A 22,640-nucleotide genomic window follows, 5' to 3' on the forward strand; every position below is an offset into this window, starting at 1 on the left:
ATTGAGATTGCGTTAATGCGTTATTATCGCGTTAACTTCGACAGCCCTAATATATATATATATATACATATATACAGTGTATCACAAAAGTGAGTACACCTCACATTTCTGCAAATATTTCATTATATCTTTTCATGGGACAACACTATAGACATGAAACTTGGATATAACTTAGAGTAGTCAGTGTACAGCTTGTATAGCAGTGTAGATTTACTGTCTTCTGAAAATAACTCAACACACAGCCATTAATGTCTAAATAGCTGGCAACATAAGTGAGTACACCCCACAGTGAACATGTCCAAATTGTGTCCAAATGTGTCGTTGTCCCTCCCTGGTGTCATGTGTCAAGGTCCCAGGTGTAAATGGGGAGCAGGGCTGTTAAATTTGGTGTTTTGGGTACAATTCTCTCATACTGGCCACTGGATATTCAACATGGCACCTCATGGCAAAGAACTCTCTGAGGATGTGAGAAATAGAATTGTTGCTCTCCACAAAGATGGCCTGGGCTATAAGAAGATTGCTAACACCCTGAAACTGAGCTACAGCATGGTGGCCAAGGTCATACAGCGGTTTTCCAGGACAGGTTCCACTCGGAACAGGCTTCGCCAGGGTCGACCAAAGAAGTTGAGTCCACGTGTTCGGCGTCATATCCAGAGGTTGGCTTTAAAAAATAGACACATGAGTGCTGCCAGCTTTGCTGCAGAGGTTGAAGACGTGGGAGGTCAGCCTGTCAGTGCTCAGACCATACGCCGCACACTGCATCAACTCGGTCTGCATGGTCGTCATCCCAGATGGAAGCTGACGCACAAGAAAGCCAGCAAACAGTTTGCTGAAAACAAGCAGTCCAAGAACATGGATTACTGGAATGCCCTGTGGTCTGACGAGACCAAGATAAACTTGTTTGGCTCAGATGGTGTCCAGCATGTGTGGCGGCGCCCTGGTGAGAAGTACCAAGACAACTGTATCTTGCCTACAGTCAAGCATGGTGGTGGTAGCATCATGGTCTTGGGCTGCATGAGTGTTGCCGGCACTGGGGAGCTGCAGTTCATTGAGGGAAACATGAATTCCAACATGTACTGTGACATTCTGAAACAGAGCATGATCCCCTCCCTTCGAAAACTGGGCCTCATGGCAGTTTTCCAACAGGATAACGACCCCAAACACAACCTCCAAGATGACAACTGCCTTGCTGAGGAAGCTGAAGGTAAAGGTGATGGACTAAACCCAATTGAGCACCTGTGGCGCATCCTCAAGTGGAAGGTGGAGGAGTTCAAGGTGTCTAACATCCACCAGCTCCGTGATGTCATCATGGAGGAGTGGAAGAGGATTCCAGTAGCAACCTGTGCAGCTCTGGTGAATTCCATGCCCAGGAGGGTTAAGGCAGTGCTGGATAATAATGGTGGTCACACAAAATATTGACACTTTGGGCACAATTTGGACATGTTCACTGTGGGGTGTACTCACTTATGTTGCCAGCCATTTAGACATTAATGGCTGTGTGTTGAGTTATTTTCAGAAGACAGTAAATCTACACTGCTATACAAGTTGTACACTGACTACTCCAAGTTATATCCAAGTTTTATTTCTATAGTGTTGTCCCATGAAAAGATATAATAAAATATTTGCAGAAATGTGAGGGGTGTACTCACTTTTGTGATACACTGTATATATGCAATATAGAGTGCAATATATTTAAAATGCAATATGAGGTGTAATATAAGCCTATGAAGTGAATACAATGTGCATAAAATTCAACTTGAATGGTTCCTTAATACTATACCTTACTACTATAATAAAAATAATCAATAAAGGCTTTCCTGAGGCGCTGTGAATAGTGTGTGTTAGCATGTTTGATTATAAAAATCCTGCCCTCTTTTCTTAATAAGGGTAAGATACCAGACGTCAGCGAATATAACAGCAAATGAGGGGCAGCATGGGACAGTCATGTTCATCCCTAATATAATTGCCTCACCCACTTCACTCTTCACTCCTAATCACCCTTACACCCCATAATACACACACTCGCATCAATGCACGAACGCATCTATGATAAAACAACACCCTTATAATTGAGAACTAGCTGCCTTCGAAAGCGGTCCTGTCAACTGGGGGAGAAGAGCTGGAGGCCCTGAATATAAAAGATATAAAAGTGCTGAGTCCTTTTTAATCATATTTTAATTAGTCGTGGAGAAAAAGGCTCCAACACCTGATACGCTGGAGATGTTTTACGTACCATTGTTTCTTATCTTTCTCTTTACAATCTCAGCACTCAACCTTAGTAGTGGCTTTCTCTTCAAGTGACAACATTTAATTATTTTAATTATAAGGTTCCTTTATTTTTCTTGGTTAGTTAAGTATATAATCTGTAGGCTTTAAAAATAAATAGACTCAATTTACCCAATTTACTTCTGTTTAATTTGCATTCGTCAGCTTAGACTAGAGAAAAACCCACGCTACAGCTACAAACATGGAATGGTGTGGGCTATCATGCTTTTTTCAGGACAAAGTCCTTTTCACACACCTTTTTAAAATTAAACCACTGCTGTAAACATGTGCCAACAACACTTAAATGTTTGGCTCTGACTCAAAGAAAAAGACATAATTGCTTTCTGACTGTACATATACATTAGAATATAATACCAAAAACATAGTATTTTAAGATATTTGGTTATGTTAGTCTTGCACCCAATAAGCTAAGGCTGTCGCCAATCACATTGTCATATGTAGTGTGTCTTTTTTCACATGAGTGAAGTGCTAAATTTGTGTTTTGGTAGTACTAGTGTGTATGTAACTGACTACCTTGCTAGACATTTACACACACTTGTAAAGGACATGAATGCATGGAATCTCCTGTTATGTACTCTGCTTTCTTTCCAAATACATACAAGTAGGTGGACAGGCTACTCTAAAAATTGCATCTGAATGTAAGTAAATGTGTTAGTGTAAGTTGTGCTGTTTAGGGTGTATTCCTGTTTAAAATAATATAATTCGAAAGCAAGTGCATTATAAGTAAGGCCCTTTCTTATTCACGGCCGTGAAAATTGCGTCACAGCCTGTGAAATGAGCTGTGTCCCATGAAATGAGGTGCTTCATGTGTGAAATGCAATTTTACACAAGAACGAAGGAACTACAAGATCTTTAGATGTGACAGTTTGTCTCTACAAACAAAGATCAGACATGTCCAGAAAGCTGGGAAATAAAAAAAAAAGTGGGACAGGATTAATATCAGTTCATTTTAACTTTAGTGCTGGCAAAGATTTTTGAGAGTTCCTTGGACAACAAAGAAAACAAACAAATGGATTCTCAAAAAAATCAGACCTAGCCACTTATTCAAGTCCAGAGAACCAAACTAATGTGCTCTTATTTTGGACACAAATAACCAATTCATTGCAAAAGACAGTGTGCATAGAAGGTTTAAAGGTAAACCAGGAAGGGGGTGGCCAGCAATAATGCTATGAAATTTTAAATTAAAGAATTGTGTTTATTTAACATTTAACATTTTTCATTTGTGTAGCTTATGAAATATAAGGCGCAATATGAGGCGGTCCTAGCAATCATACGGCATCATAATTATGTCTGACTATTTTGTGGTGTAGTGTGCTGATGGTCTTTGATGTATGTGTTTACGTATTAAGTGCATTTTGTCCCTTTGGGGATTCCGTAGTCAATGGAAAAGTGTGCTTCTCTACACACGTGATATTTGTCTGTGTGCAGTTTATTTATTTCTTTATAAACTCAGCAGTCTCTAAAGACACTTGGTTACATTAGCAATCGGTTAGACAAACCTAAGTTTGGAAAACTCCCAACCGATTACGTGGATGCAGAGGGGTGTGTGCCAAAACGTTACGTATCTGTTAAGGTAGGCTGTGCTGTGTGTTGTAGCTTCTATTGATTTTATCATTCAATTTATGAGTGTTATTTAATGACTGCCTTGAAATGTGGCACTTTTGATAAAAAATCTGTGAACCCTGTGATTTTTAAAAAAACAAGGTCTAGAAAATTAAGCACATTTTGCCATGAATTTAGTAGGGCCCTAATTATAAGGCTTAGAAAACAGCATCTGAAAAAACAGAGCTGACAACAAATAGTCACTCACTCCATGACCATGATACTATTACTCTGATAATTCACAATAGAATAAAAAAAGGTAGACTCACTTGCTAAAACATCAAGCATTTTGTTATACTAGGGTTAAAAAATAAGGAATTCTAACCTATGTCTATAAAGCTTTATGTAGAGTGTGCCTTGTGCTTTACTTATGAATGTGTTAAGAAGGCCCAATAGTAGTTTGTAGTTTTAGGTCATCACTGACTATTCCTTGTATAAGCTGTTGGTAGTGAATGCACAGCAAAAGCAGACCTCAGTGTGTTACAACTCTGCTCTAATTCACACCATTACGTGTGAATTGCTTGTGTCTTTGTGTGTGAATAAATGCTGCATTTGTGTAAGATTGTGAGATTTTCCTGCTCTTTTAGACGATGAGCAGCAGTAGGAGCCAGACTGTGGCAAGCTCGTTAGGATGACGCCTGTGCCGTCTTAGTCAATCGCTAGTGGTTAATTGAGCGGTCAGAGCCAAGACACGAGCAGGCCATCTGTTTGTCACGGTGGAACATCTTGTGGCACTCTGCTCGGCACCATGCCATTTATACTGCAGCTCTTAGCGGTGCGATATTAATAGATCTAGGAAAGAGGCAGGCTGAGAGACAGACACAGTGACAAAGAGTCGCGAGTGAGATTGATGCTTAAAGCAAAAGAGAAGAAAGGAGCCGTCTAGATGCATGACAGATATTTTATAGATGTCATTAAAAATGTAAACACCTTGTCGCTTTAATACAGAAGCAGTGGCTGTTAAACTGTGGTGGGAGTATAACTGGTGGTACTTTAAGCCTCTCTGTGTGGTATGCCACATGACCTTGAACAATGTGCTACATGCACTAAATAAAAGTAATCATTTAAAATCTATCTACAGTTTTCATCTGTAATTCACATAAACCTTTTTTCCTGCTTTTCTTTTGTTGAAATTCAAATACATCCAGCTTTCTGTCTACCTTTGCCACCATCTAGCACATGCCTTCTCTGATGCATTTGAAGCTGCCGTCCACTGTAAAGAAGTGCTTTTCTATATACTATGCTTTCTGAATTCTTTCATTACTCGTGCTGTCAGCTTGACCAGACGGGCAGCACGGTGGCTCAGTGGGTAGCACTGTTGCCGCACAGCAAGAAGGTCCTGGGTTTGATCCCCAGGTGGGGCGGTCCGGGTCCTTTCTGCATGTTCTCCCCGTGTCCGCGTGGGTTTCCTCCGGTTTGCTCCGGTTTTCTCCCACAGTCCAAAGACATGCAAGTGGGGTGATTTGGAGACACTAAATTGTCCAAGACTGTGTTTGATATAACCTTGTGAACTGATGAATCTTGTGTAATGAGTAACTACTGTTCCTGTCATAAATGTAACCAAAGTGTAAAACATGACGTTAAAATCCTAAAAAACAAGCAAACAAAACTTGACCAGACAGTAGGAGTTACTTTTACTGCTGCAAGGAGGGGATTTTCCCGTCTGTCCTTCTCCTCCTCAGACACAGGCAGTTGTGTTTGTTGAGTATCTGACCTTGCAAGTGGCGTCCCTACATTTCTGCTAATAAAATTGAACATTTAATTAAAAAAATTATATGTAGGTTACGCTGGCATCATAGTTACTACAACCATGTCATTTAACCCAGAAAGCTCTGCTTTGAATATACAATTTTAAATGTACAGTTGAAGTCATAAATGTACATACACTTATTAGACATCATGTTTATCCCCTCAACAGATTACATGTCAACAAACTTTAGTTTTAGCAAGTTGTTTAAGATATCTACTTTGTACATGACAAGGATTTTTTCAGCAAATGTTTACAAAAGCATCATGCCTATTATTATGCTTATATCACAATTTCAGAGGGTCAGAAGTTTTACCTGCACCAAATTGACTGTGCTTTTAAATAGCTTGGAAGATTAAGCACCATGAAAACCATCCAGAAAACTATCATCATATATCAACATGCACCATGGGACTAAACAGCCATCATACTGTTCAGAAGGTAGACGTGTTCTTTACACTATTTCCAGAAAGTTCTCAGACAGTTCCCAAAAAGATCTTAAGTTATAGAATAGACATTACTGTAATAAAAAATAATAAACAACAATACACAGTACAGTACGTGTGCTGGTACCATACACCATAATACATTTCCTTCTTTTTTGTAAAATGTATCGGAAAAACATCGGAAAAACACTGTCCGCATGTTCGCTCACTGTATATATATACAGTGCCATCAGAAAGTATTCACACCCCTTCACTTTTTTCACATTTTGTAACGTCGCAGACATATTCGAAATCCGATTTGAGTATAGTTTTCTTTTAAAAAATCTACACAAAATAGCCCATAATGAAAACATGTTTTCAGACATTTTTGTAAATCTTTTAAAAATGTAAACATTTAAACATAACAGGTACATAAGTATTCACACCCTTTGCTATGACACTCAAAATTTAGCTCAGGTGCATCCAGTTTACACTGATCATCCTTGAGATGCTTCTACAACTTGATTGAAGACCACCTGTGGTAAATTCAGTTGATTGAACATAATTTGGAATGGCACACACTTGTCTATAAAAGGTCTCACAGTTGACAGTGCATATCAGAGCAGAAACCAAGCAATGAAGTCAAAGGAATTGTCTTTAGACCTCCAAGACCGGATTGTGTCAAGGCACAAATCTGGAGAAGGATACAAAAAAATTTCGGCAGCATTGAAGGTCCCGAAAAGCACTGTGGTCTCCATTATTTGGAAATGGAAGAAGTTTGGAACCACAAGAACCCTCCCTAGATCTGACCGCCCGACCAAACTGAGTAATCGGGGAAGAAGGAAGAAGGGCCTTGGAACAGGAACTGGGCGACTAGTCCGCATAGAGGGTAAGATGACAGCAGCCAAAAATAGAGAGATTCTTCAAGAAAACCTGCTCCAGAGTGCTCTGGAACTCAGCCTGGGCGACAATTCATCTTTCAACACGACAATGACCCAAAGCACACAGCCAAGATAACAAAGGAGTGGCTTTAGGAGCAGTCTGTGAATGTCCTTAAGTGGCCCAGCCAGAGTCCGGACTTGAATCCAATTGAACATCTCTGGAAAGACCTAAAAATGGCTGTCTACAGACTCTGCCCATCCAACCTGACTGAGCTTGAGAGGACAGGTGTGCCAAGCTTGTACATACATACCCAAGAAGACTTGAGGTTGTGATTGCTGCCAAAGGTGCTTCAACAAAATATTAAGCCATGGGTGTGAATACTTACGTACCTATTATGTTTAAATGTTTACATTTTTAATACATTTACAAAAATGTCTGAAAACATGTTTTCACTTTGTCATTATGGGCTATTTCATGTAGATTTTTTAAAAGAAAACTATACTCAAATTGGTTTTCAAATATGTCTGTAACGTAACAAAATGTGGAAAAAGTGAAGGGTTGTGAATACTTTCTGATGGCACTGTACAGTATATATAGAGAGAGAGACACTCGTGCTTGGTGAATTTCGGTTCGTAATCTGAAATTTGTTCGTACGTTAAGTTAAAAAAGATCGTTTGTAAACCGAAATGTTCGTATGGTAAACCGTTCGTAACTCAAGGGTCTACTGTATATAGAAAGACTTCCACCTGAAACGGATTCATTTTAATGAGGCGCAGGGGACTTGTCAATTAAGAGAAACTGACACATCAGTTATCTGCACCTTAATGCCCCGTCTGCCGACTAAAAAGGCAATGCAGAAAGAAAAGACTCCACCGTGTCTCACTGCCAAAGTCCTACATCAGTTCCCACCTTACTTTTAAGAGCAATTTCTTTTTCACACAGGGCCAAGTAAGGCTGAACAGCATTTGCCCTCCAATGAATGAATTAACCATTAAAAAATGTGTGTATTTGGGCTATCTTTGTGTAAAATTAAAAGTACAAGTTCATAATCTGAAACACATACATCTAAGGACATTCAAAAATAGAAGAAATTGAGATTTTTTAGCAGCACTGCAAATTTAGCTCAACTGATGAATGTTTTCACTGTTTCTGTAAGATACAAGTATAGGTGGTACCTGCAGGTTTTTGATTCAGAGATGTTCACAAGTCACAAAATAGAAGTCCGAGTCAAGTCACGAGTCTTTAGGCTAGAGTCCAAGTCAAGTCACAAGTCTTTAGGCTAGAGTCCGAGTCAAGTCACGAGTCAATATAATCTACACAACACATATATTGGAAATGTAGCATAGAAATAAATAATATGTAAGTTCAGATAAAAAAACAACAACATAAGCAACTGTATTTTGCCGTTTTACTTAGTGTTTTTACTTTCCTAGTCATTGTGCAAATTAATGTAATTTTTGAAACAAGAAGGTACCAGTTAAAGGCTAAAACTGATATGTTTTGTTTTCATTGCAAAACGAAAGCGCACGATAAATCACGGCACAGCGGCCAAAATCCAAAACACAGCAAAAAATCATAACCACTGCTTACCTTAGCGTATGTTAATCCAGATGCTATTAAATTTATAACTGTGTGTTGTCCCATTAGGAATATAATCCATTATTTTGTAAATATGCTTATAATTAACAACCTCCAAACTTTTCCCGGTTGTGAAGTAAAACACGAACTCGTTAGAAAGCCAGTCAAGCGTTTTATTGACACATCATCTGTGTGACGCAAACTGAATAAATGCAAATAACAGCATTTCATATTAAAAATTTAAATCAGAAGGTCTGATTGGTTCAGGAAGCAGTCTTTCAACCATTTGCACTAATTCTGTAGGAGCGTTCCATTCACCCCAGTTGTTCCTGTGAAGTGCACTATGTAGGGTATTACACCATTTTAAGCTGGCTGTAACATCTACCCATTGCGTGCGTTGTGGGTTAAGATGGCCAGAGCGTTATTAGAGAGCAGAATATTTATAAGAATTTTATATATACAGTGTATCACAAAAGTGAGTACACCCCTCACATTTCTGCAGATATTTAAGTATATCTTTTCATGGGACAACACTGACAAAATGACACTTTGACACAATGAAAAGTAGTCTGTGTGCAGCTTATATAACAGTGTAAATTTATTCTTTCCTCAAAATAACTCAATATACAGCCATTAATGTCTAAACCACAGGCAACAAAAGTGAGTACACCCCTTAGTGAAAGTTCCTGAAGTGTCAATATTTTGTGTGGCCACCATTATTTCCCAGAACTGCCTTAACTCTCCTGGGCATGGAGTTTACCAGAGCTTCACAGGTTGCCACTGGAATGCTTTTCCACTCCTCCATGACGACATCACGGAGCTGGCGGATATTCGAGACTTTGCGCTCTTCCACCTTCCGCTTGAGGATGCCCCAAAGATGTTCTATTGGGTTTAGGTCTGGAGACATGCTTGGCCAGTCCATCACCTTTACCCTCAGCCTCTTCAATAAAGCAGTGGTCGTCTTAGAGGTGTGTTTGAGGTCGTTATCATGCTGGAACACTGCCCTGCGACCCAGTTTCCGGAGGGAGGGGATCATGCTCTGCTTCAGTATTTCACAGTACATATTGGAGTTCATGTGTCCCTCAATGAAATGTAACTCCCCAACACCTGCTGCACTCATGCAGCCCCAGACCATGGCATTCCCACCACCATGCTTGACTGTAGGCATGACACACTTATCTTTGTACTCCTCACCTGATTGCCGCCACACATGCTTGAGACCATCTGAACCTAACAAATTAATCTTGGTCTCATCAGACCATAGGACATGGTTCCAGTAATCCATGTCCTTTGTTGACATGTCTTCAGCAAACTGTTTGCAGGCTTTCTTGTGTAGAGACTTCAGAAGAGGCTTCCTTCTGGGGTGACAGCCATGCAGACCAATTTGATGTAGTGTGCGGCGTATGGTCTGAGCACTGACAGGCTGACCCCCCACCTTTTCAATCTTTGCAGCAATGCTGACAGCACTCCTGCGCCTATCTTTCAAAGACAGCAGTTGGATGTGACGCTGAGCACGTGCACTCAGCTTCTTTGGACGACCAACACGAGGTCTGTTCTGAGTGGACCCTGCTCTTTTAAAATGCTGGATGATCTTGGCCACTGTGCTGCAGCTCAGTTTCAGGGTGTTGGCAATCTTCTTGTAGCCTTGGCCATCTTCATGTAACGCAACAATTCGTCTTTTAAGATCCTCAGAGAGTTCTTTGCCATGAGGTGCCATGTTGGAACTTTCAGTGACCAGTATGAGAGAGTGTGAGAGCTGTACTACTAAATTGAACACACCTGCTCCCTATGCACACCTGAGACCTAGTAACACTAACAAATCACATGACATTTTGGAGGGAAAATGACAAGCAGTGCTCAATTTGGACATTTAGGGGTGTAGTCTCTTAGGGGTGTACTCACTTTTGTTGCCGGTGGTTTAGACATTAATGGCTGTATATTGAGTTATTTTGAGGGAAGAATAAATTTACACTGTTATATAAGCTGCACACAGACTACTTTTCATTGTGTCAAAGTGTCATTTTGTCAGTGTTGTCCCATGAAAAGATATACTTAAATATCTGCAGAAATGTGAGGGGTGTACTCACTTTTGTGATACACTGTATATATACAGTATATATACGTATATTGTTGTTTGCAAGTCATTTTCTTTTGCGAGTCATGAGTCGAGTCTGAGTCATTTAAAACAAGTTCGAGTCTGAAGTCGCTGTGTGTGCGACTTACGTGCATCTTGGGCTCGAGTTGCAGACTTGAGTCCCCATCTCTGTTTTGATTTAATTGGGGGTGATAATAAATGTTTAAGAGCCATGACTTTACAGCTATATAGGGTGAAACAAGAACGCCAAATGACAACATTTGGGGCCAGTAAAAATCTCATTGCTATTCTATTGCTATGCTATGAACCAGCATTTACTTTTTGTAAAATGTGCATGTTGAGAAAAGTAGCAGCTGCTGTGGCCAGAAAGGCACCGCAGTGAGACAGCTCAATCAGGATATAGTCTTTTCCAATCTAATATGTCTTTTCCATGTAGCTTTTGAACCATGCTTCTCATCTCTTCATCTTTAACTGTAATGATCACTTCTCATTTGCAGACTGGGAGGTCACACAGTCGGGGGAGGGGGGCTTTTGGACGATCAAGCCTGTTGGTCTAGCGCACATGTCTGCTCGCAGCTTCATCCTCAGGACTCCCAGCCTTCAGCACTGTCGTGGGCGAGCGGCCCCCACAAAGTGCTAATTTGTTAATGTTCCTATGAAGAAGGCGTCTTAATTAAGTTTGTAAGATTCATGCCTAATTTAGTTATTATGTGAAGGATGAATGAGCTAATGAACGTAACAGGAGCCACTCGGCGTGCTACACCCACCCGCATTATATTGACTTTTCTGTGTGTGAATGAATTGTTTGCGCTTAACCTTGGTTTCACTTGTTTGGTAAAATGTAAATGTAGTTAAGGTGTTATAGCAGGAAAGTTGGCTATAAAATAAATTTATGATTGCAGCTACATAAGGAAAAACATGATGCTTTGTGACGTTTAATTTTTATAGTTTAGTGTATTTAAAAAAAAAAAAGGATCAGTCAGAACATGTGAGAATTTGAAGGCTGTACACCTAAAGTGTTAGTAAATAAGCAACGAAGCAGGAACACTCAGAAAGTTCCCTTTAATTCCTTTGCTTTTGTTCTAACAGGTGCAGAACATTTACTTCATGTTTGTCCTCACCAGATTAGAGATGCTTAAGGTTCTGAGATTGTATTTCTTTTTAATATCTGTGAGGACTTTGTATTCTCTTTTCACTGTGCAGGGATGGTTCAGCCCAGGCCAGGTGTTCGTTTTGGATGAGTACTGTGCTCGGTATGGCGTGAGAGGCTGCCATCGCCACCTCTGCTACCTGAAGGACCTGATGGAATTCTCAGAAAACAATGCGCTGGTGGACCCCACCCTCCTCCATTACAGCTATGCCTTCTGCGCTTCTCACGTCCACGGAAACAGGTACCAGCATTGCTTATAAGCCAGATCCATAAAGACTGAAGTGATAAGATCTAGAAAATAACATAACATTTTAAAATATTAGAATGTATTTTTATAATAAAACAAGGTGGTTGGTTCAGTTATATTTGGATATTTTTGTGCTTCTCTGTTGTGCGTCTCCTCCAAAGTTACTGGCACCCCGGTAAAGATAAGTAAAATGGGTTAGAATAACTTCTTTTTGGTAAATCTCACTCTGAAAACATTTAATAAAAAAATACAACCTCAGAATTTAAATAAATGTATTTAGATTTTTTGATTTAAGTGTCTTGGAATTTTGTTTGTTTGTGTCTGTAGTGCAGTAAAAAGAAGAATCTGTAATGTGTTAATTCTCTTAAATTATTAAACTAATAAAAGAGAAATAAAATTTAAAATGTTTTCAGTGATCAGCATTACTCAATAAGCAGGTGAATTGGTAACGGGTGAGGGAATCATGATTGGGTATAAAAGGAGGATCCGTCAAAGAATACGTTTTTACAATACAAGCTATGATGGGCTGTGGCTCACAACTTTATGCCAAACTTTTTGAGAGAATTACCCAGAAAAATCTAAAATAACATTTCTAAACTAGTTTAAGTAGACACCAGTCCATGAACACAAATCTGCTAAAACCTGTTGGAACCAAAGTGGTTTTTGTTTTTGTTTGTTTTTTGCAAGAAATTAATTAGTGTTAGTGAGTAAGTGCAAGTCAGCTTAAGTGTTTATGCATAAACACCTCAGGGTTCTCTGGGCCCAAGTTTATCTTAGATGTTTTAAAAGACAGTGAAATCTGTAGTCAGATGAATTTAGCTTATTTTTGGGACTTGTTGTGTTATTATTGCCAGATATGAAAAGGACCATCCAGACTGTTATCAGTGAAAGGTGCAAAAGCCAACATTTGTCATGGTACGGGGTGCATTAGTGCCCATGGCATAAATGGCTTGTGTGTGTGTGACGATACCATTGCTGCTTATATTAGGAATTTTAGAGAGACAGAGAATGTGTGTGCTTGACTTGCCTGCTTGCAGTTCAGATCTGTCTTCTATTAAAAATGTATGGTGCATCATGAAGAGGAGAATCAAACGATGGCGACCACGCATTGTTGAGCAGCTGATGTCTTGTATAAAGCAAAAATAGAGAAAAAAATCCACTTACAAAACTGCAGCAGTTAGTGTTCTCAGTTCTCAGACCATTAACAAGTGCCATTAATAGAAGAGGTGATAGAACACAGGGGTTCTGTGTCCTAGCTTTTTTGGAGTGTGTTACAAATTCTAAATCTGTTTATATTTACAAAATACAATGTGTGAAAATACAATCAGTGAAAACATAGGAAATCTTTAATGTATTTGTGTTATTTAACAGTAAGCGCAAAAGGGTTTACTGAACACAAAATCCATCCCAGTCCCCTGATCTAAACCCTTTTTGAAAACCTTTGGGGTGATCTGCTGAGAGGAGTGCAAAAAAAATGGCCTAGAACCCTGGACGATCTGGAGAGATTCTATAAAAAGGGATGTTCTCAAATTCCCTGCTCTGTCAGCGTTGCCACCAACATGGCTGCACGTCCAGCAAACACAACTACCTGTGTTAGAGGGTGGTAGTTTGGACATGGTATCTTCTCTCTGCCACTGCAATTTGTAATCTCCTCTACTGGTTGAGATGCCGGCTTAGTGGGGGAAAAACTCACATGAAGATTAGCATGACTCTCCATGCACAAAAAAGCTCTATGTGACACCTCTCGACTGGCCTTTGAATAAGTAGTGGCCGGTTACTAATGCGGGCATCGGAGGGGGCGTGACAGTCTGCGGCCGGAATAGAATGGTCCATCTGTAGTGGACTGCGATACACAACAGGGAATTTGAACTAGACTAAACTGGGAAGATAAAGACCCATACCAATTCCCTTCTCTGTGTCCTTTCATTTTATATAATGGGAAAAGACTAAGTGCTGTTTATTGGCAAATAAAAGTTGTACAAAGTATTAAATGCACGGTTTCCAATAACTGTAGCACTTGTTTTGTTAAAACTAAATAATTACTTCTTGATAAGAGATTTTTTTCTTCAGATTTACTTTAATAAATTTTTTTTTTATTATTTAGTGTAAGACTAAGTTAACTCACCAAAAGGTAAAATACTTATAAAACATTTTACTTATCTTTACCAGGAGTGCAAATAATTGTGCATGAGACTGTATTTTATTTAAATGAATTTAAATACAAATGCTACAAAGCAACAGATGTGCTACAGTCAGTGACTGTATACTCACAAATGTTATCTGTGTGGTTGGTGTAGCTTATAAAATAATCAGTGAATTTACATACCAGATAGGTATACCTAATGAAGTGCTTGCTGGGTGTATAGGGTAGGATGTATTTTGAACTCACACCAACATAGGTCATGTGGACCTTTTTAAAAAGAGGCTTGAGTTCAACCCCATTAAACACCTTTGGGTTTAGGAAATTGAGTCATCACCTGATAGCTAGATCTTTTTATCCAACATTAGTGCCTGATTGAATAGAGGTGGAGCTGGCAGGTTTATAGTATTTCCCATGGTTTTGAAATAGGTGTCCAACATACTCATGGTCAGATGTCCACATACTTTTGGGATGTTATTTCTAAAGTCCAGTGGGCAGCATGGTGACTCGGTGGGTAGCACTGTCGCCTCAAAGCAAGAAGGTCCCGGGTTTGATCCCCAGGTGGGGCAGTCCGGTTCGGTCCGAGTCCATTCTATGTTGCATGAGCTTGCTGTTCAGTGAAACAGCTCGTAATGGAAAGCTAGACCAGTTCAGAATAAACAGAGCTTATGGGTATGAGCAATGTTTTCTTTGTCCACTTTTTGGTTTAAGCCCTTTTTGTTTATCTCAAAAAATGTCCTATTTAAAGCTATTCATTTTCTACTTCTACTTTTCTACTACTATGGGCCGGTGATAGCTCAGTGGTTAAGGTACTGGACTAGTAAACAGAAGGTTGCCGGTTCAAGCCCCGCCACCACCAAGTTGCCACTGTTGGGTCCCTGAGCAAGGCCCTTAACCCTCAATTGCTCATTGTGTAAGTCTCTTTGGATAAAAGCGTCTGCTAAATGCTGAAAATGTAAATGTACTTACTTTTGGTCTCCAGAGTTGACTTGTTTCATTTGACTTATTCCAAATACACAGGGATGTGCAACCTCTCTCTCATCACTGATTTAGCCAATTAGGAACAGTTATGATAAACCTCCCTGATTAATTGCTAGGTACAAATGAAAAGTGGCAGCAGTAGATTTTTTTAGTTTGCGGATTCATTTGAATAATTACTGTCTTGTCAGAGCGGTGGAATGCATGATCGCTGTGTGAGAGTTGGTTAAAAAAAAAAAAGATCTCTACTTTCTGTGTACTGAGTGTAATTTTCCTTTTTTTAGACATTTCAGTAAGTACTTGCCACATATTTTACCTACCATCAAAATGAAACAGTTTTAACAATTTACCACTGCACCAAGTTCTTTATATAGTTTGACCTGTTTTTTTATTATTTTTTAGGAATTTCTATAAGTACCTGTTCATGTTAAGTATAGCCTCTTCAGTTCTAGATTCAATGTAGTGAAAAAGTATTTCTTTTGGTTTTGCATATTTGCCACATCTCATTGGTTCAGCTCTTTTAACACAATAAAGGATATACATAGAATACAGTTTTGAAACGATCACTTGACTTTGATGAGTCAAACCATTTGGACCACCTGCTTAATATGCTGTCAAGAAAGTTCTGACCCACTGAGACGTGGATTCCACAACACATCTATAGCAGTCCTGAGGTATCTGGTACCAGGGCAGTATTAATAGGTCTTTCAGTATTATTACATTTCAAGGATAGTGAATCCTGGTGCCATCTCTTCTGTGGGTGGAAAATGCACACATGCCCAGGTGTTGGAGAAAACAGGTTGTGACAAATAAGTTGACTTTCCTCCATTGCTTCAATTTCCAGTTCTGATGCCAACTTGTCCAATGTAGGTGCTTTCAGTGGTAAATAGGAGTTAGCATGGGTACTCTGAATGGACTACACAGTCCCTTATGCAGAAGGGTTTGATGCTCTGTGTGTTATGGCTGCCATTAACTGTTGTAGTCAGTACATGTACAAGTTACCACCATCATCACAACATTTCAGATATTTCTGATAGTGACATACACAACTGTTATGAAATAGGCATTGCCATGCTCATTTTTAAGGGGTTGACCTGATGGTTTGGCTTATCAGTGTATTTATTAAAGGATTCTCTTTTTCACAGCACCACCTGACCCTGTCTAAAGATGGAATTGCTGCCTTAATTAAGCAATTAACCAGATTTAAGTGATAATTGAATTTAATTAGGCTAGACACAGTAAGGCTTAATTATTGCTAGTCCTAATTAATCAACTATCACTAAAATAAAACCTTTACAGCAATGTAATGCAGAATGTAGCACATTATTATATGAAAAATATCTGAAAAGCGTGACAAATCCATTTCTAAGGCCCTGGGAATCCAGCAAACCACAGTAAGACACATTATCTCTAAATGGAAAACAATGGTGAAACAGTGATAAATCTTTCAAGAAGTGCTCAGCGGACCAGAATTCTTCCAAAAGGACATAAACAATTTGTCTAGGTAGTCACAAAAAACCCAGACAAACGTCTATGATACTGCAGGCTTTGCTTACCTTAGATAAGGTCAGCGTTTATTTTTTCACCATTAGAAAAACACTGAGTTGTGGTATAAGTGAGAGAGTTGCAAAAAAAGAACCACTGTTAACCAAGATGAAAATGAAGTCTTGTCTTACAATTGCCAAAAAAACAGATGTCCTGGAATAATGAGTCAAAAGTATAACTTTTTACAAACATGTATTATCATAGCAATTTTAAAACAAAAAACAGTTAAACATAATGAGAGTAACGTTGCTTTAGGGCTTTGTTGATTTAGTTCTGCTTTCTATCAGAAAATCATGAGAGAGAACATGTGGTCATCTGTTTCAGAAGCTAGTTTGCCTGTAAATGGCTCAAAAATAAAAATGAAGGTTGGAGTAGCCTAGTCAAACCCCTTTGAATGATAAAAATGAGCTGACATTTTTGCTACTAATACAATGTACTAAGGTACTTATCGAAGTCACACTTATAGACAGACCATCCTGCTTTAGGTAATGGCAAAAAAATTATATCTCTGTTCTAATGACTTCTTAGAATGACAGAATCTGGGTATTTTAAGTAATTACATTGGAAGGTTTTACATGTGCACAAGTTTGTTTCTTTGGAAAGATCTCTTTATGTGAAATATGCTCTGATGTGAACCATTTTAGAGAACCATGGTAAAAATCCAAAAAGCTGAAAAATGCATTTCTGAAGATTTTTGTGTTTGTCAAATGAACTACAAAAGGAGAATGTTCTGTACTCGTTACTCTCTTTAGCAATGAGTGTCCTCCAAGGATTACACAAAGACCATAATATGCAATAAAAAAAAGAAGGCCAGGAAAGAGAAGACAGGTACACACATATAAGACTTGCCAAAGTCTCTTTTTTGGTGTCTACTATAAGAAAAACCCAGAACAAGGGCATCACATTGGCAGACGAACATTGGTGCACATCTCAAGGTTGCAGTAGATCACTTGAAGGATCCACAGTGCTTCTGGCAAAATGTTCTATGAACAGATGAGACAAAATGTTATGTTTGAAGAAAAAAAGAAATATTATATTACATATTACATATTAACAACAAACCCATCTGTAAAGCATGGTGTGAGGTTGTTTTTCCTCATGGACAGCATGCAATCATTAGGGACACTACAAATAATCTTTTTTTAAATCAATTTATGTGAGAGGATGTCAGTGCAGTGATTGGTCACCCAAGGCAAGTTAAACTTAATACATAAATCAGTTTGAATGCTTTGGCATGACCTTACTCTAATCTGGCCACATTTTTCAGTAACAAGTAATCTAACGAGTTACTATTTCCAATCCAGTAATCAGATTAAAGTTACTTATCCAAGTTACTGTGCGTTACTATTTTTGCAACTCGGGGAGTGACGTCTGGCCTATGCGACAATTAAGTCACGAGCTGCGTCCGAAATCGCATACTTACAGAGTATGCACTAGATTGGAGGAAGTATGCACTACTCGGCCGGTAAAGAAGTACATACTTTCAGTACAGAAGTGTGCAGTATGCAAACAACACCGCTACGTACTACACGTGGGGACGTGATGACGTAATATCACCATAGTTACAGACTCATTACAAACCCCACTCGCCAAAATTTTGGATATTTCTCGTCTTTTTGTTATTTATTTGTCTTTAAAAATTTTATTTTATTTATCTTACTTACACTTGTGAACAGAGGACTCCGTTTTCCGCGTCTTTCTAGTTTCTTATTCCTCTTCAATCGCCTACGTAGCTCCAATTGAATTACGGCAGCTACTGAATGTAACTAATAAAGTAACTTGTAATCTAACTTAGTTACTTTTACAATCAAGTAATCAATAAAGTAACTGTTACTTTTAAAATCAAGTAATCAATAAAGTAACTAAGTTACTTTTTAAAGGTAACTATGCCATCACTGCCTGTGGGTTATGTTTACTAATTTTCTTCATCATTGTGCAACCTTGATCAGCTATGATCAGAATTATTGGTAAAGGTAGTTATTAAGTAAATAGGTTCTTTGACATGTAACTTAGATGTAGATCAAACCTTTCAAACTTCACTTTGCAGCTCACGTCTAGTCAAAATACATTTTCAGCTTACTCTCATATGAGGAATGATGTGCTTGAGCACATGTGATTGAGCAATGGTTGCTTATTTCTGACAGAAGCACACTAAGCTCAGTGAGGCTTGATACCAAGCAGGGTTCATACAGAAGCTAATGTGCTGGTATGAGAGATCAACATCGTGACATAAACATGTTACTTTGAGGGATGCAGCTGTGGGTGTGGAGTGAGGGTGCTCAGATTTCTCCAAAAGTGACAGGCAAGCCAGTAATCGCAAGTCATCTTTCTTCTCACCTGTCAGTCTTCATTTGAGCACTACTGGCTAGTCCATCGTGCATAGATGTCAGTTTGAGTCTTTGCTAGCATCCCCCCTCTCCCACCTGTATCCCACTTAAACATGATGTACATCTGAATTGTCATCTGGTACTTTGTAACTTCTCATAGTTGCTGCACATCAGTACACAACTTTGATCGGTAGCTTATTGTTGACATGCATTTTTGGACGTGGTATCATTAAACCCCTCGTCACTTCTCGCATGTGTTTTCATGACAAAACCTAGTTTGGGAGACCAGACAGACTCGCCTACGATTCCTCCCGGTGATAGATCGTGTGATGTGTAATCCCCTATCGCTGATCAGTCGTGTAGTGTGAAATACACAATGACTTAAAAGACTCCTGATTTATGTTTATTTTAAATTATATGTATATTTAATGATTATTGTACATTAGAATCATGAAATCAAGACTCTAGAGCTGCTTTAGCTATGTAACCAATTAAGCAATTATGTTGATGTGGCTGTAATTTCTAGAGGCTTCTGTAAGTGATTAACCCTTGTTGTGTAGCAGAGCAGCAGGTCAGCATTTAGCTCGTCTTGCTCACACTTGCTTCATTAGCCATGGACAATGACTTTGCTCTCAAAGCTTTGTGCCCACCAACCAAGCCAAATATGAGGAATCACTGCCTAGATTTTAATGATAGACTAAAAAAGTACAAAGTAAAAAAATAAAAAAAATTCCCATCTTTTAAACATACCAACTTCTCATTCAGTGTAGTTCATAAACATTGCAGTGTTCGAAACATATTGACATAAATGGTCATTTTTGAGATGTAATGAGTTAAATTAGCGTGGTGTAATTCATGAAATAGCCTAATATGTTAATACTTAATTATAGTTTGATCTATTGACTGGGTTGTACCCACACAATAAGAACCAAAGCAACAGCGCACAGCAATTTACCCATGCTTGTAGTTCAATTCCCAGGCTTCTTGTTAGCAGCTGTTAAACTTTCAGGCCTTCCCTAAAAATAATGAGCAGACACGTTAAAGAGAAAAGGAAGAGAGGGTTTGTATGAGGACTGGGGGGTTAAATCACCCCTCTTTTTATCCGAGATGTCTGTTCATGAACAGGCTCTGAACAAGGCTGGGCTCGCTTTCTCTCTCTTACACATCCACCCATCCATACACACGCACACAAAATCCACTGCAGCTCTTTCCACCCATCATTGTGCTCCTGTCGGATTAGCTGGCTCTTGTCAAAAAAGAAAAAAGGGATTTTGTTTAATAGAGTGGGATTTGGAGTAGAGACCAGTTTACAAGTTGCACTTAAAACAGCAAAGCAAAGAGAGCTGTTTTTAGCACTGAGCTGGTCCATTCACAAAAAAAGCAGAGAGGCTCTGTTACTCAGAGGTTATTCCCTCTGATTTAATTTCGCAAATAGGGTTTTAGTTATTTTACTTATTATGTGCTATTTAGTTTTTGTAGAAAAAAAAAAAAAAAAAAAGATATATATAAATGTATGTGTGTGTATATATGTATATCTCTGCATGCATTGTTAGCCCCCCCTCATGCTGTTCTTCAATGGTCAGGACTCTCCCAGGACCACCACAGGGCAGGTATTATTTGGGTGGTGGATCATTCTCAGCACTACAGTGACAATGACATGGTGGTGGTGTGTTAGTGTGTGTTGTGCTGGTATGAGTGGATCAGACACATCAGCGCTGATGGAGTTTTTAAATACCGTGTCCACTCTATTAGACACTCCTACCTAGTTGGTCTACCTTGTAGATGTAAAGTCAGAGACGATCGCTCATCTATTGCTGCTGTTTGAGTTGGTCATCTTCTAGACCTTCAACAGTGGTCACAGGATGCTGCCCACAGGGTGCTGTTGGCTGAATATATTTTTGGTTGGTGGACTATTCTCAGTCCAGCAGTGACAGTGAGGTGTTTAAAAACCCCATCAGCATTGCTGTGTCTTATCCACTCATACCAGCACAACACACACTAACACACCACCACCATGTCAGTGTCACTGCAGTGCTGAGAATGATCCACCACCTAAATAATACCTGCTCTGTAGTGGTCCTGGGAGAGTCCTGATCATTGAAGAACAGCATGAAAGGGGGCTAACAAAGCATGCAGAGAAACAGATGGACTACAGTCAGTAATTGTTGAACTACAGAGTGCTTCTATATGGTAAGTGGAGCAGATAAAATGAACAGTGAGTGTAGAAACAAGGAGGTTGTTTTAATGTAATGGCTGATTGGTATATACAGTATGTATGTATGTACTGTATGTATGTATAATCACACTGTAGTCAGTTAGAGAATGTTAGTCAACCACCTTTAGCGTTAGATGTTGTGCTTGATTATTTTGTATAAGCTTGACTAATAAAATGTTTGCTGAGTTTAGGTTTTCAGAATGTAATATTGACAGTAAATTTATGTTTTTTGTTTTTTTTTTCATTTTCAGGCCAGATGGGATGGGCACCATTACAGAGGAGGAGATGGAGGAGTTTACAGAAATAAGAATGAGACTGTTATCCCTTCTGGAGAAGCAGATTACTCATTTCAGGTAAGGATTTTTTTAAACATACAGACCCTTGTAGCAAACCTTTTAAATGCTAAGCAAGTATGTAAATCCTTCTGTGGTGTTACATCTGTTTGAACCAAAGGACTAGAGGTTTTTGTGTGGTCTCAGAACTGTACTTATTTGGATGTTTAGTCTGACCTGTCTTTCACACACACCCACTGTGCAACTACTAAAACAACTGTATTCACTGGATTAACTGAGTTAGATGTAAAAGTTGGCATGTAGTTGTTTAAATCATTTAAAACAGGCATTCTAGCTTGCTATTTACACAAAAATACATCATTAATAAATAAAGTGACCCCATGTTAAGTAAATAAGGACACATCTTACAAACCCAATTTCTGTAGAATATATGATTTGTTAATTTTCTTGATCCTTTATTTAACTGACAAAAATACAAAGAAAAAATTATATTATTTTCAGTGACCAACTTTAAGATTTGTTGCCTTCAACACACTAATAATTAGTCGGATATGTTATATTGACTTTTTCAATAAATACACATTTTGCTTATTCTTGCTTGATACAAGACTTCAGTTGCTCAACAGCTTGCGGTCTGCATTGTCTGATGTACCTGTTCAGAGTCAGAAGTGGACTGCAGGCAGTGCAGTCATCCAAACACACTCTATGTCTGTAAGGCCACACTGCCATAGCATATGCTGAATGAAATCTAGCATTGTCTTGTTAAAATAACCTTGAATTTCATGGGAAATAATGTGTCCTTGAAAGCGGCCTTGAAAGATGTGTCCTAGAAGTCTCTAATTAATCCTAATATACACCTCACACACACATTCACACATATTTAAGTCACTTATGCTTGGGCAGTGATGCACCCCCATACCAGGATGAGTATTTGGCTTTTGTACCTTTCTTGATGAAATGGGCCTTTTTGTTTTTGGCACAGAAACTGGATTTGAAGATCTCCCACATTTAACTGGGTTTCCAGTCTTGCTCTATATGGACTGCGATTTTTCCAGACATCCTAATTCTTTTTACAATAATATGAAGGGTAGATGATGAAGGACCTAAATTATTTGCAATCTTGCATTAAG

General features: G+C 38.9%; 1 protein-coding gene across 4 annotated transcripts in view; it reads left to right on the top strand.

Moving 5' to 3' along the window:
* cadps2 (Ca++-dependent secretion activator 2) overlaps nucleotides 1–22,640 on the top strand; it is a 146,583-nt gene that overhangs the window by 69,278 nt on the left and 54,665 nt on the right. For all 4 annotated transcript variants that reach the window (XM_062992326.1, XM_062992335.1, XM_062992332.1 and 1 more), the window contains exons 11-12: nucleotides 11,819–12,006; nucleotides 21,469–21,570. In XM_062992326.1, the coding sequence (XP_062848396.1) occupies nucleotides 11,819–12,006; nucleotides 21,469–21,570 (290 nt within the window). The remainder of the gene's footprint in view (nucleotides 1–11,818; nucleotides 12,007–21,468; nucleotides 21,571–22,640) is intronic.

Source organism: Trichomycterus rosablanca, chromosome 1 (genome assembly GCF_030014385.1).
Source record: "Trichomycterus rosablanca isolate fTriRos1 chromosome 1, fTriRos1.hap1, whole genome shotgun sequence".
Lineage (NCBI taxonomy): Eukaryota > Metazoa > Chordata > Actinopteri > Siluriformes > Trichomycteridae > Trichomycterus > Trichomycterus rosablanca.